Source organism: Spermophilus citellus (genome assembly GCF_964194105.1).
Source record: "Spermophilus citellus genome assembly, chromosome: 11".
Classification (NCBI taxonomy): Eukaryota; Metazoa; Chordata; class Mammalia; order Rodentia; family Sciuridae; genus Spermophilus; species Spermophilus citellus.
The window spans coordinates 73,381,560-73,397,738 of NC_138192.1; the positions used below are offsets into that span (position 1 = coordinate 73,381,560).

Genomic DNA, 16,179 nt, shown 5'->3' on the forward strand with positions numbered 1-16,179 from the left:
AAATATAGCTGTGCAAGTCATCAACTAACCATCATTTTTATCCTAGACACACATCTTGTTGACATGTATTTGACTGCTATCTTACACAATATTTTCTGAGATTTGAGACCAATGTGGAGCATCCCATGATCATCAAGCAGCTACATAAAGAACAAACAGGTGTTCATACAGCTTTATTTTCTCTCTCATAAACACAAAAATATATTTAACAAAAACATTTTAGATCTCTGAAGTAGAAGCCTGGTTACTTTTCTGTACTGAAAAATATTGACTTGAATATATACCATGAGTATATAACAAATCCCAAAAGGTAGGAGACCCTACAGGTTCTTCAACAATAAATTTTAGGAAAAGAAAGGGGTGGAGAGAATGTTTATAAAGACAGATATTAAAGAGAAGGGGTAGGGGAAAATTTGGTGTCCAGGAAGGCATACCTAGGAGACAGATAAAACTATAAGATAGACTTACCATAAAATCAGAACACAAGTAACTTTCAGGCAGAGAATACTATCCATGTACACATGAAATTAAGTTGTAAAAAACAATACTTTTTACAGGGCTTCTTTAGGGGAGGATGAAAATGCTCTGGAATTAGATAGTGGTGATGATTACACAATATACTAAAAATGACTTCATTATATACTTGAAAAGGGTGGAAACCAGGCCTGTAATCCAGGTGGAACAGGCCTGTAATCCCAGCAGCTTGGAAGGCTGAGACAGGATTGAGAGTTCAAAGCCAGCCTTAGCAAGGGCAAGGCACTAATCAACTCAGTGAGACTCTTGTCTTTAAATAAAATACAAAATAGGGCTGGGGATATGGCTCAGTGGTTGAGTGCCCTGAGTTCAATCCCCAATACCCCCACCAAAAAAAAAAGCGTGGATTTTATGGTATATAAATTATATCTCAATGAAAAAAGACTTGTTTTATACACACACACACACACACACACACACACACACACACAGAAAACCATTTCAATCAAGCAGCCTAGTAAAAAAAAGAGGGCTGGGGATGTGGCTCAAGCGGTAGCGCACTCGCCTGGCATGCGTGCGGCCCGGGTTCGATCCTCAGCACCACATACCAACAAAGATGTTGTGTCCGCCGAGAACTAAAAAATAAATATTAAAAATTCTCTCTCTCTCTCTCTCACTCTCTCTCCTCTCTCACTCTCTCTTAAAAAAAAAAAAAGAGTAAAAGATGTGGTACATAAGAAGTTAGATTGTGTGTAACAAGAAGCAAAAGACACACCAGAATCATTTAAGCAAGATTTCCATGTACCTCAAATATACAACATTGGATTTTCAATTACTTATATCAAAGGCAAATTTACAGCTCTCATCAGTCTAATCATTTTATTCGAAAAGCTACAGAGTAAAAATATTTTAACTTATTCAGGGTTTGGTTCTTGTCCTTTGCTTGAGAAATAGAACTCATTCATGTAAATGGAAAATTAAACACTTAGAATTTAGTATATCTGTAACTATAAATGAATATCATTAGGAAATTTACGAGGAAGAATGATGGATTAGTCAATCTGTTGTTGCTATGACCAAAATACCTGACAAGAACAACTTTATAATAAAACAAAAAGTTTATTTTGGCTCATGGTTTCAGAGTTTCAGTTCATGGTTGGCCAATTCCATTGCTCTGGGCCCATGGTAAACTAGAACATCATGGTGGAAGAATGTGACACAGGAATGTTGCTCACCTCATGGCAGCCAGGAAGCAGAGAGAAGGAGCCATCAGGAACAAAATATAAACTCTAAAGGCATGCCTGGGAACAGGGAGATGAAACCTACTTCCTTATGGCATGCCCCACCTGCCTATAGTTACCACCTGGTTAGTTTGTTCAAATTATTAATCCATCACATGGATCGATCCACTGATTAAGTTATAGTTCTCATAATCTGATCATTTTACCTCTGAACATCCCTGCATTAACATATGAGTTTTGGGGGGATACCTCATATCTAAACCATAACAAATGGTTACAAGGAGTTATCTTTTACTTGCTTACTATTCTGATTGGTTTTCAAAAAACTTTATGAAGTTCACTTCTGCAAAATCATTATATATTGGGACTCAAGTTATGCAAAGTCAGGGAATATTTTATACATGTATTTCAACTAAGCCCAAGCCAAATATCAATGAAGCAAATTACATGCAGAAAATACATTTGTAACAGAAGGCACTTTGGCTACCAACTATAGAAGAGAATGAATTTAGAGGGTCCAGGAGTCAGAAGATAGCCAAGTTTCAGATGGTCAGTCCCATCACTCATCTCACACATTCCACATGGCCTAAAGGAAGTGCTAGGAATTATATAATATAGTACATCCTTCATAACTACTTTATTGTAAATGTGTTAAAATACAGAGAAAAAAAAATCACTATAACCTTAGCATGTGAAAGATCAGACCAGGCCAAGATTGGACCACTGAAACTACCACCCTATTTCTTTGTTTCCATTTAGAAGAAAACTCATGTCTCCTCCTACTTTCTCTTGGAAAACAGTCTTTCACACACAACTTAACAAAAATCATTTTTCAAAGTTAGTGATTTTTATGTTGCCATTTTGTATGTATGGGGGTGAAGACAATGCAAACCCAGGACCTTTCTTAGGCTTAGACTCATGTTGTTAGATTTAAGGGGCATTTCACAGTGCTCCATTTACCTAATCTATTAGCAGTATTTGATATAATGTCTCACTTCTTCCTCCTTTAAATGCTTCACCTTTGGCTTCCAGGAAGTATTAATATCTTCTCTGACTTTTCTTCTTACCTCACTGGCCACCCCTGCTCAGCCTCCTTTGCTGTTTCTTCTTAAGCTCTTAATGCAGGAGCATCTGGAGCTTAGTCCTCAAGTATCTCCTCACACATTTCTCTACTCTCAAGTGATTTCATCTAGTCTTGCAGTATTAAATACCAATGACAATTTTCAAATTTGTATCTGGAGCCTGGAACTCTCTCTCCTTACTTCCTAACTCATTTACTGAATTGTTTGATATCTCCACTTAGATGTTAAAAAGCATTATAAACTCAACATGTCTAAAACAAACTCATGATCCTTCACCAATGCTTACTTCCCATCTTGCTCATCCTATAGACTTCCCCATAATGGCAATACCTTTTTAGTTGCTCAGGACAAAAACTTAGTATTATCATTGAATTTTGTTTCTCTCTTCCCTCATATCCATCAGTGAGCAAATTCTGTTGCCTTTACTTTCAAAATACATTGTGAAAACCACTTTTCATTACACTCACTGCTACTACTCTATCCAAGCCAGCATCCATCTCTTGCTTGGAGTATTGAAATGTTCTTTAAATAGTCACAATCCACTTCTTGCCTGCTGATACATTTGTTCCTTAGTAATTTTTTTCTCATCTCAACAGAGCAACTAGTGTGATGCAGTTAAAATGTGAATTTTCATCATTCCTCACTTGAAACCCTCCAATGGCTTCTCATCTCACTAAGAGAGGCTATGAGGTTGGAATATTGACTGTTACTGCATACTTTCCTTTCATCATACTCCCACCCCACTTCCCACTTGTTCTGCCACCTCAGCATATTTGCACCTACTATTTTTTTAATGAGTCAGTCCACTTAATTAAAATACATACATATGTGACACACCATAAGAACTCATTTTAAATAAAAATTACAATCATGATTTGCCTGCTCCAAATATATGTTCTCTCAAGTAGTCCAACCGAGCATCTTTTTGTGACAGTGCCATAGAGTTCCACTCAAAATGAGGGATCTGTAAAATAAGTAATGTAGTTTGAATGGAAGTTTTAAAGCAGCTACAAAAAACAGCAGGGAAAACTTATAAGCACTACTGAACAAAAATGTACGAACTCTATGTAATTAGATTACAAAAGCATAGCCTTTGAACCCTTTATGGAAACAAAGTGGTTATGTCTTCTTAGACATTGCCTAGAAGATTTTTCTCCACCTCACAGCTCCTTTCATCTCCCTGTTCCTGCAACACTGACAATGGACATTTTTTTTCCTATATTCCTTCTCTGTCTGTATATTAGCCTTTTCCTTCTGTAACTCTGTCCATCTCCATAGTGCCTAATATACAAATCAATAGATCTTCTAAAGACAATAAAAAGAATGATGATTTTTATTTTTTTAAATATTTTTTTAATTGAAATGGACACAATATCTTTATTTTTATTTATTTATATGGTGCTGAGGATTGAACCCAGGTCCTCACGCATGCAATGCAAGTGCTCTACCAATCAGCTACAACCCTAGCCCCTGATTTTTCATTTCTTAGTCTACTAAAGAAATTATGTTGTTGCAGGGATACTTTAATGTAACTTTTTTAATATAAAAAGATAATTCTAGAACTTTCATGTTAAAAGAAAACACGTGTATAGTCAGTGTTTCAAAGGCTGAGCATTTCATATGAGCATTTCTTACCTGAATGACATGATATCCCAAAATTTCCAAATGTCGTTTTTTCATAGCAGATTTTCCTTTTATGTGAGGGACATTTCTACAAAAAGCTTTTGAATCCAAAAATTCGAAAGCAATCCTATATAAAATAAAAATAAATACTTACTTTGAAAATTTAAATGAGAAATTCAATAGTTACAAGACTTTCAGGAACAAGAATGCATATTTATAAAGTAACAAGAGCCAAGTGAATATAAATGAGTATACCAAGTTATTTTTCTCCCAAAGAAATTAGTAACTGATAACAAACTTATTCATTAAATCAAATTATAGTAAATCATCTTCCAGCTTTCATCCATTTGTTTCTTTGTCTAATATATACTATTACATGCCTACTTTATATACATAAGAAACTTATACATAAAGTAGCACAGCTTATAGTTTAACAGAGAACATATGCTATATAGTAACTAATGCAGTGTAGGAGGGGCTAAGTGTTATCAGAAAAGTAGAGCAAAATGGGAATACAAAAGAAGAAAATACTATTTATATCCAGTTGAGGTCAACTAGGTCAGCACTTCCAAGAAATTCCCAAGCTAGGGACAGACAAAGGCAGACCATTAGGGCAGAAGCCACAGGACAAGGAAGGTAAATTGTATGAGATATATGAACAGCAGATGCAACTACCAATCAGTTCTTGATAACTGAGGCCATGATATATCAATGCCAAATTTATCATTTAGGTGAAATCTAAAACTCGAAACTAAATTACCTTTCAGCTCCTGGTGGAAGACTTGATCCAACTATTTGGGTATTTGATTCCCAGTACATTCCTGGTGGTTTTCCCAAAGTTATATTATGGCTTCCATAAGGAAGAGGTTTTTTTCTTTTATCCAAGATACATTCAAAATCTTATGGAAATACAGGAATCAACAGTATAAGGTAAGTAAATTCTTACAGGTAAAAATTTAAAACAGGGGCTGGGGTTATGGCTCAGTGATAGAGTACTTGCCTCACATGTGTGAGGCACTGGGTTTGATCCTCAGCACCACATAAAAATAAATAAACAAAATAAAGGTGTTAAAACACACACACACACACACAAGCTTAAAACATTTTATTTCATTTTGTTTTGTTTGTAAATCCAGGGGCTCTCTACACTGAGCTATATCCCCAGTCCTTTTTATTTTTTGAGACAGGGTCTCACTAAATTCCCCAGGCTAGCCTCAAACTTGAGATCCTCCTATCTTAGCTTCCAGAGTAAATGGGATTACAGAGGTGCACCACCACACCTACCTTAAAATATATTCTAAATATATAAACATAAATACATACATATACACAAAAAATGATGAGCCTAATAACCCACTTACTGCATAAGATCTGGTATAATAGCATGGCCTCAGTTATCATGGCCTCTTTGAAAATCAATCAATAAAAAAATCAACCAGCAATTATTAATAAACCATAGCATAGGGCTACATTAAAGTTTTATTTTAATCTCCTTAAGTCTCTTGGTCACGTTTGGAAGAAGCTAAAACAACTCCTCTGAAGACTAGTAAAAGATTTAAGCATATATCCTGTCTTTCCTATGTGAACTGTATAGACATAATAAATGTAGAAGGAATGATAAATGTGGAATATTGCTATTTTTCCATCCCTAATGAATGACAGACTTGGGCAATGAGTGATCAGTTGTGGCTGCTAAAATTAATATGTAAAGAGCCGATGAGGGAAGTTTTTTTAAAATTTTTTTAGTTGTAGATGGACACAACACCTTCATTTTGTTTATTTACTTTTTTTTTTAATGTTCTGAGGATCAAACCCAGTGCATCACACATGCTAGGCAAGCACTCTACCACTGAGCTACAACCCAGCTCCCATGAGAGAAGTTTCTAATAAATCAATCAGTTGATAATATACAAACCCACTGCTAAGCATTAATAAAATAAAACAGTGATATAATGGAATAAGTACACATCATGGCCAAAATAAAAGCAACAACCTAATCTAAAATGCAATCAAGCCTCTAGCTCTACTACTGTTTTAGGAAATACAAGAGAAACATGAGCAGATTAAATATCACCTCAGGGTCGGTCACAATTGGAGAAGTTTAAATTATGAAAAGAAAATTTTTCTCAATAAATAAACTATAAGAAAAAAAAAAGAAATATAGGCAAGTCAAAAAAAAAAAAAAAAAGAAAAGAAAAGAAAAGAAAAGTAGAACTTAAAAAGACAAATCAAGGCCAGGCATGTAGCTCAGTGGTAGAGTACTTACCTAACACGCACAAGGCCCAGGGTTCCATTCCCAGCATTGTAAAATAGAAGGAAAATAAAACTAAACTAAACTAAATGCAATATTTGGATCCCAATTTGAACAAATAAACTATAAAATAAAACATAAAACCAAAAGGCTATGTGATATTAAGAAATTATTATTAATCGTCATGGGAGAAGTATGCTGATACTGTCATGTTTTTAAAGTCATCCTTGTCATTTGATATACATTCTGAAATGATAATATTGTCTATAATTTGCATGAAAAGAATCAGATGGATTCTGGTGAATGGTGTTGATGAATGTGACTCTGAATGAAATTCATTATGTATTATTCTAATTCTAGTTTTTTGTTTTTTGTTTTTAGAGATGAGGGTCTTACTATGTTGTCCAGGCTGACCTCAAATTCCTGGGCCTCAGCCTCCCAGTAGCTGGAACTACAGGCATGTGCCACCATGCTCAGCTCTAGTCTATCTTTTTATATGTTTGAATTTTTTCCATAATAAAACACAATCATAAAGTTGGGCAGAGTGGTACATATTTAAGTCAAGAAAAAAGGAAACAAATAAAAAGAAACAATGAATTAAAAGGAGAAAAGAGAAAATTGATTATCTATTTCTTACATATAAGGGAAATTGGGCACTGAAGCATCTTCAAGTCAATTACAAAACATGAAATATAGTTCAATCACTAAGAGACTGAATTCTGGAGCCAGAATGCTCACATCAAATCCAGGCTTTGTCATTTGCTAGATATATAAACTTGAGCAAAGAGTAATGTTTCTGGACCTCAGTTTCCTCATCTGAAAAGTAGAATAATTTACATGCCTTATGGGACACTAATTTAAGTGTTTTATAGATATAAGTAAGTTCATTATTTAGATATAATAAATAAGTTTATTTATTATAAATATATATATAAATAAGTTTATTAACTTAGATATAATAAATAAGTTCATTTTATTTATAAAACACTTAAATTAGTGTCAATGCTTACACCAGTAAAAAATTTTATGGACTAGGGGCTGGGGATGTGGCTCAAGCGGTAGCGCGCTCGCCTGGCATGCGTGTGTCCTGGGTTCGATCCTCAGCACCACATACAAAGATGTTGTGTCCACTGAAAAACTAAAAAATAAATATTAAAAAAAAATTCTCTCTCTCTCTCTTTAAAAAAAAAATATTATGGACTAATTTAATCATAGCATACTCATTCAATAAAATATGCTAACACTAAAAATGATGTTGGATAAGTATATCTGTTGGCATACGAAAATATTCACAACATATAAATAAAATTACAAATGCTATGATTTGAATGTTTTCACAAAAATTCATCTATCAAAACTTGATCATCAGTGTGACAGTATTAAGAGATGGGACCTTTAGGAGATGATTAAGCCATGAGGGCAGTGCTCTCTTTAATGGGATTATCACTCCTAAGGGACACAGTAGGTCCTTTATTGCCCTTTTGTTCCTTCTATCATGTGAGGACACAGCATTCAACATGCCATCTTGGAAGCAGAGAGCAGTCCTTACCATACCTATGGGTTCCTTGATCTTAGCTTTCCCAACCACTGGAACTGTGAGAAATACATTTCTGTTGTTTATAAATTACCTAATCTCAGGAATTTTGTTATAGTAGCACAATAGATTAAGACATAGATACCTCAGAATAGCTATTCTTGGTTTTAAAAGTAAGTTATAAATATAAAAACAGACACCAAAAGTAAACAGTGGCTATATCACGGATAATTATTATTTATGGTTATCTACCTTTTCTGGTTTATTCTATGGTAAGCACATAGCATATGACATTTTATTTGTTTTCATTTATTTATTTACTTTTTTAAAAGATTGATGTGATTTTTTTTATACCTTTATTTATTTATTTATTTTTATGTGGTGCTGAGGATCAAACCCAGTACCTTGCACATGCTAAGCGAGCACTCTACCACTGAACACCAGCCCCAGCCCCTATTTATTTATTTTTGTATTGGGGATTGAACCCAGAGGCATTTTAACACTGAGCCATATCCCTAATCCTTTTTATTTTTTATTTTGAGCAGGATCTCACTAATTGCTTAGGGCCTCACTAAGTTGCTGAGGCTAGCCTCAAACTTGTGATCCTCCTGCTTTAGCCTCCTGAGTTGCTGGATTTATAGGTGTGTGCCCTTGCAAGCTGCTCATATGATTGTTTTAAGTGTTTTTTTTAATATCTTAAATTCTGCTTCATAGTTTTTAATCATACAATATGTTGTCTTAATCACGCCATTCCCCTATACACAAGCAGCACTACTCAAATTTTATTCTAAAGATTTATATGCATTTTCACATAAAAATAATTCTCTTGACAGTGGGAGTTACAAATACAAAATGGAAATACAATGGGCCTATGATGTAATAATACTAGTTTAATCATGATGCTTGATTTTGTGACAGGTTATTATGAGTGATTTTTCCTCTCTCTCCTTTTTTTACTTTTCTGTACTATTTAATTGTTCTATAGTGGATATGTATTATTCCTAGTTTGAAAGAAAATTTTAAAAAAGGAATGAAATGAGATGATAGAAATAAGGAGCTGGCTATAGTGCCTGTTTAATTTTAAGATGTCAAAGAACCCTTTATAAGATGGAATTACAGATCATTTTCATATTTATATTTTAGTACATTTACTTCCATGAGTATTACTTTTATAATAAATAATATGTCTAGCAGAGACTGCAAGTTTTCCCCCAGTACTAATTTTTCCCCTCACTTTTAATGATAGAGTATGTGATCTTTCAGAATAAATACCACATTTTCTAAATTCACTTGCAGCCAAGTATGGCCATAGATCATAACTAAAAATGGTATGTTTAATTCAGGAAACTGTGCTTAAATATAAGATATATCCTTCCTGCTCCTTCCCTCCTCTTTCTGCTGGGGTCTTAGTGGAGTGGCTGAAGCCAGAGCAGCTATTTTGGACCAGAAATGGAAGAATCGTGCATACCTCATGTTTGTGGAGGTGGCATGCCAGCCCTGGACTCTACATGTAGGGGAGAAGGAAATAAAGGTGTAATTTAAGTTCCTGATATCTTGGATTTTTGTTACTCATCATCAACCCTAATCCTGACTTATAAAAAAAAAAAAACAGACAAAAGAGAGTATGTGTTTTGTGCTAATGATTATCTGGGTCAGCCTTATACATACACAGGATCATCTGATCATCCACATTCTGCCTCAACATAAGTTCTTCATAAAGTAGCCCATAATTATTATACTGACTTAAAGTGTGCTTCCATTAATTTTACCATTTTCTCATCCCTTAAATAGAGATATCAAGTTGTTTTTCCATATGACAATCCTTCAAACATTTTATTTTTATTTGTTTATTTTGTGTGTTTGTTTTGTTTGGTTTGGTTTGGTTTTGGTTTTCCAGTGCTGGGGCAAATATCTTAAAACAGTTATGTTCCCAATGAGACTTCTATTTTCAAATCAAACATCCCTAGCTGTTTTTTTTTTTCCCAAAAAAATATAATTTACTATGTTCCAAGGGTAGTGCTAAATGCTTTACATGCAATACTTGAATTAATTCTACTAAACAGCCATTACTATCCCCATAAAATAAAGAAAAAGAGAGGAATTTGCTCAAGGATCGAGATCCATGCAGTCCTAGTCCTCTCTGCTTCTAAGACATAATTTATAGATCCTTGACCATCTGTTGTTTCTTGACCCTATTTGTCACTTACTGTCATAAAGAGTAACATGAAAAAAAAATTGTCTAAAAGACAGAGTACAGTGACACTACTAACTTTCTTTATTATTAATGTAATTAAAATAATATTTGATTTCTGGCAACCCTTTACATTAAGCAGGCACCTTCCAATCTAATCATAGAAAACTTATGTTAATCTTCTTAAAGCATTATCTTTTTCATTTACACCCAGCACTTGAACTTAGTAATATCTTTGTGAATTTTTTTTTTTTAACAGTACTGGATATTGAACCCAGGGGCACTTTGCCACTGAGCTGCATCCCTACCCCTTTTTATTTTTTATTTTGAGACAGGTTTCGCTAAATTGCCGAGGCTGGCTTCGAGCTTGCAATCTTCCTTCCTCAGCCTTCTGATGAGCTGGGATTACAGGCGTCTACCACCATGCCTCACTCTTTTTGAATCTTATATAGTACTGCCATCTGACATCATATAGCACCAGCTTATGTCATCCACAATTAAATCAGAATGCCTTTTACAAATAGACTACCTGAAAAACAGACTGATCAGATTAGGGACAGGCACAATGCTTCTGGAAATTTTTATCCAGGCTGATAATCCAAGTTAGTTTTTGAGATGAACTTAAAATAATGAATCAAGGTAAGTCATTTTATTGATGATGGGGCACTAAGTAAGGGAGACAGAATCTTATACAGATCCAGGACCAGTGAATCTGAATCTGGGTTTTACTTACAGCTGGTGAAAGACTGACCTTAAAAAAATTTTCTTGAAAAACAACAAAATGCTGATTGTTATCAAAGCTGGGCCATGGGAATTTGAGGATTCATTGTATTGTTCATTGTTTTGCTTTTGGAAATTTTGTTTTTAAAAACTTTTTGCATATAGGGATTTAACCCAGGGTCACTATATCACTGCATTATATCCCAGCCCTTTTTATTTTGAGACAGGGTCTCATCAAGTTGCCCAGACTGGCTCACGGTGTTTGGAAATTTTCATAACAACAACTTGCAAAAATATTTTAATTTTTTAAAATTCCAGTTGATGAGATAACTCTATTAAAATTAGCAGTTCTCTATCAGTGACTTACCTACTGTGTGGTAATAAGGCGAAAGAACAGAGGCTTTTACACAATTGATTCCTCCTAGTACCTCTGCTAACATTTTATAAATTTGCAGTTGTGCTCCATTCATGCTGCCAGTATCTTTTTGAAAACAAAAATGAGTCCTAAGTAGTTAGTTTTCGAATAATAATCCCAATTCCACAAAATGAAAAAAATTAATATTTCCAATAAAAACTTCAATGTAATACCGAATATGTAATGACAATAAATTCAATACACTCATAATAACCTGTCCCAAATACAAGTTCTTGCTCGCAAGAGGTTTAGTGTCTTATTTAAGAAATTTTTGTAACACAAATTGCACTTACAAAATCTCAACTAAAAAATTCAAACAGGCCCTCTTGGAAACTCTAGTATCACATTTAGTTTTAACAGTAGTAACAACATACTCCCTAATACTTTACTTTAGAATTAAATTTCACTATCTCACCAAAAGAAAACTCAAACCTTTATTATAGTGTTGTTGACAGAAGCGTTCATGAAACCATGGAATTTGAAACTCAGGGCATTCCAAGCGGACTGCTCTATTTAATTCCATAAGACGAAACTGGACCCTTGAACGTAGAGATGATGGTAAAACTGAAATAAAAATGAAGTACTAATAATTTTAATAGTTTAGACTTACAAAAACATCTCATTTTTTGACATCATTTATCCCTACTATTGGTTGATACTTTCACGCATATTATAAAGTCACTTCATTTATACAAAAACACTTTACATTTTTAAATTATTATATGTAAGGAGCATGATTAGGGCCAACTTCTACACCATTTTCATTAGTTGTGAATTTTACAACTACATTTAAAAAAATACTACCAAGGACTGAGGATGTAGCTCAGTGGTAGAGCACTTGCCTAGTGTGTTTGAGGCCATGGTTCAAAACCTAAAAACACAAACACAATTTCATTGACCTAATACTCCATATTTAGAAATTTATTCTAAGGAAACAATCAATGATTGTAATAATTCACTATGTAATAATTCATATGATATAATTCATTATTTATAATAATTAGGAACAGGAAACAACCTATAACAAGTGAATTTTATTATATCCACATAATGGCATATTATATATACAATTAAAAAATCAGGGGCTGGGATTATGGCTCAGTGGTAGAGTGCTTGTATAGCATGTGCGAGGCCCTGGGTTCAATCTTCAGCACCACATAAAAATAAGTAAATAAAATAAAGGTATTGTTCCAACTACTTCTAAAAAATAAATATATATTTAAAGAAAAAAAAATCATGAGCCAGGTGAGGTGGCTCACACCTGTAATCTCAGCAGCTCAGCAGGAGAATTGAGAGTTCAAAGACAACCTCAGCAAAAGTGAGGCACAAAACAACTCAGTGAGACCCTGACTCTAAATATAATACAAAATAGGGCTGGGGATGTGACTCAGTGGCTGAGTGCCCCTGAGTTCAATCCCCAGTACCCAAATAAAAAAAAATAATAAACATGACAAAAAATATTTCATGACCTGGGGTTGTGGCTCAGCAGTAGAGCACTCACATAGCACGTGCAAGGCCCTGGGTTCAATCCTCAGCACCACATAAAAATAAATAAAATAAAGGCATTGTGTCCAACTACAACTAAAAAAATATTTAAAAAATATTTCATGACATGGAATTTTGCTCAAAATATGGTTAGATGAGAAAGAACAGCATACAAAATAAATATATAAATAATCCAAATTTGCTTTAAAATACATACAGATATATAAACATTAAAATCAAGAGAAAAACAGAAAAGAAATACCCCAATGAAGGAAGGAAGAAATGAATGAACAATCAACAGTTTCACCTGGTGGTAAAATTATGGGTAATTTTTTGACTTTCTATTTTCTATTTTTATGTTTTCCAAATTTTCTACAATAAGCATGAAAAATCTAGGGCTTCGTGTTAGGCAAGTGCTAGGTAAGCTATACCTCCTGACAATATCATAAAATAATTTTATTTATAGGGGAAAAAGTAGCATTAAAATTAAATGATTCAATATGGATAGAGTTGACATAAAGTACAAGTGATAATTTAAAAAATTAAATGTAGATACGTACTTTCAAGTTGAGAATCTAATCTTGCTAAGAATTTGATGTTAAAAATTGTCTTTAGCAAATTTTCTGGAAAATATTCAAGGGTTGCCAAAGAGAAACCAAGAAACACTAACATAACAGGATCCAATGTACCTAAAAGAAAACTTGATTTAATAAAATGTGTAATGTACAGCTGCCTCACATATAGGTAAATATATAATTTATTCAGATAAAGACAGGTTTAAAAATACATATAATTAGCATTGACAAAACTAATCAATACTGTTCTAAGTCAGGATAATAGTTAAATGGGTGGGGATAAGAAAGGGGGAAAAGAGAAGAAAGATACTATAATATTCTGTTTCTGATTCCCTAGGTTGATTCAATATAGGTAAATTCAAAATATTATACAAAGTTTATATAAATGTTGTTATAATTTAATTAAAAGTTTTAAAAACTGCCTTGAAAGAAAAAGAATTAAAAACAAAAGGACAGTAGTGTAAGTAAAAAGAGAAGTGATCCTAGTGTCTATGTTTGGTGATAATGATGTAATAGTGCTCAGAATTTGGTAGGTACCACTCTAAGCACTTTATAGATGTTAATTCATTTAAACCTCATTTATGTAAATAGAATTTACAGAATATTATCTCTGTTTTATATTAAATGGGAATAGGGAAGCACAGAGAAGTTAAAGACTTGCCCCAGATGACAGAGTTATTAATCAAGGTGGGGATTAACTCAGAAAGTCCAGCTCTATGTCACTGTGCTGCTCACTGGGGATAGGACTCTAGGTTGAGTGTACAAATATTTGAGGCTAGTACCCCACCCTACTCCACTATGCTCCATCCTGAACACTCACCCTGCAGTAATGTTCTTGAGAGTACTTCTCACACATGACCATATAGATTTGTCTATGCTTTCTACTAGTATTTCCTCACCAAAAAGTAAATTCAATAATGGTAACCTACCTGTTTTTGTTCTCTCCCTCCCTTATCTCCAGTGCCTAGCAGAGTACCTAACAATAACTATGTGGTAAAGCCATGCACAGAGGCACATGCCTGTAAACCCAGCCACTAGGGAGGAGGCTAAGGCAGGAGCATCACAAGTTTGAGACTGTCTGAAACTAAAAACTTTTAAAAGGGCTCATAGCTCAGTGGTAAGTGCTTGCCAACATGCATAAGGCCTTGGGTTCAATTCCTAGTACCATACACATATACAAAAAATATATATGGAGGGTGTTCACTGAAAAGGTAAGAACTACCAGATAGTTCACTTTTAAAACTTTCACGGATAAGAAGTGGTTAGGATCTGAGAAGAAAAGCCCCATAAAACCCTACCCTTAAGCATTATATTAAGTAATATAAGCAAGACTCAGGAAGACAAGTATATGTTTTCTCTCATATGTTTAAGCTAGAGAGAAAAAATAAAAGAAAGGGAATAGGAGAATTTCCTGAAAATAGAAGGGAAACCATTAGGGTAGAAGAAGGAAATAAGGTGGAGGGAAGAAGGAAGAGAAAGAAGAGGAGGGATTGTGGAATGAAACTGATCAAATTATATCATATGCATATATAAAATGCTACAACAAAACCCACTGTTATGTGATACTTATTTTATACCAATTTAAAAAAATTTAAACCCTACTCCTTGAAGGCCAACTTCTCTCAAATACAATTCAGAAGCCAAAATAAGGAATAACAGGGAAAAAATAATTTCCTGCCTCTTGTTATCTGCTTCTGCTAACACCAATGACAGGAAAGACCAACTTTACTCCATTTTTCCCCAGTACTGAAACATTATTTTAAAACTTTTTTAGGACACACAAAATAATCAGCACCAGAGCACCAACCTTTCAGACAATTCATAAACACCTAAAGCACCTAAGAAATATTTACTTTCAATAAACCGTTAAAATGGACAGAAACAATCAAATAGTATGTGTTTCCAGATCTCATATAAATATAAGACACATAGTACCACAAGCAAGGTATTTTTTGCTGAAATATTTAATCTAAACTTAATTAAGTTTCTATAACTAACTTCTAATTTGCTAGAAATACAGGAAATGGAGGAACAAGCCAAAAGAAAGCAAATGGACAAATCCATAATGTGACACAATCTACAATAAATGGCTGATCTCTATTCTATAAAATAAATGTCAAGAAAAAAGATAGGGGGAAAGTGACATAACCACTACATTCTGTCTTGTTTTGTTTTGTAGTACTGAGGATTGAACCCAGGCCTTGTGCATGAGAGGCAAGCACTCTATCAACTGAGCTATATCCCCAACCCCTGTTTGTTTTAAAAAAGTTAGAAAGAACAACTGGGAAAGTGTGATTGTGGACCAGGAAGTAGATATTACTTCAACTGTTAATCATTATTCAAGCTAAGATTATAAGTATACAATATACAGATGTCTGTTATTGTCCTTTCAATTTTTCTAAATATTTGAAAACTTTAATAACAAAAAGTTAGAAAAAAGTAAAAAACCTCCCCATGAAATGTCAATTCCGAGTTAAAAAAAAATAGAAAAAATATTGTAGACTACAAGAGACTGAAAAGATTACAACCAAAAGCAAAGACTGAACCTTGATGGATCCTGGGTCCAAAATAACCTAAAAGGCATTTAG

At 33.9% G+C, this 16,179-nt stretch overlaps 1 protein-coding gene across 4 annotated transcripts in view; it reads right to left on the minus strand.

The window, feature by feature from the left end:
* Window positions 1-942: 942 nt before the first annotated feature.
* Window positions 943-16,179, minus strand: part of FASTKD1 (FAST kinase domains 1) — a 40,069-nt gene continuing 24,832 nt past the window's right edge. For 3 of the 4 annotated variants that reach the window (XM_081261392.1, XM_081261391.1, XM_081261390.1), the window contains 6 exons: window positions 13,577-13,705; window positions 11,964-12,095; window positions 11,484-11,597; window positions 5,181-5,319; window positions 4,433-4,547; window positions 943-3,761 (listed from right to left, as the gene is read on the minus strand). In XM_081261392.1, coding sequence (XP_081117518.1) covers window positions 3,666-3,761; window positions 4,433-4,547; window positions 5,181-5,319; window positions 11,484-11,597; window positions 11,964-12,095; window positions 13,577-13,705 — 725 coding nt within the window. In that variant the 3' untranslated portion in view covers window positions 943-3,665. Of the gene's footprint in view, window positions 3,762-4,432; window positions 4,548-5,180; window positions 5,320-6,012; window positions 9,710-11,483; window positions 11,598-11,963; window positions 12,096-13,576; window positions 13,706-16,179 lie in introns of those variants that run through there. The other variant, XM_081261393.1, reaches the window with a different exon arrangement.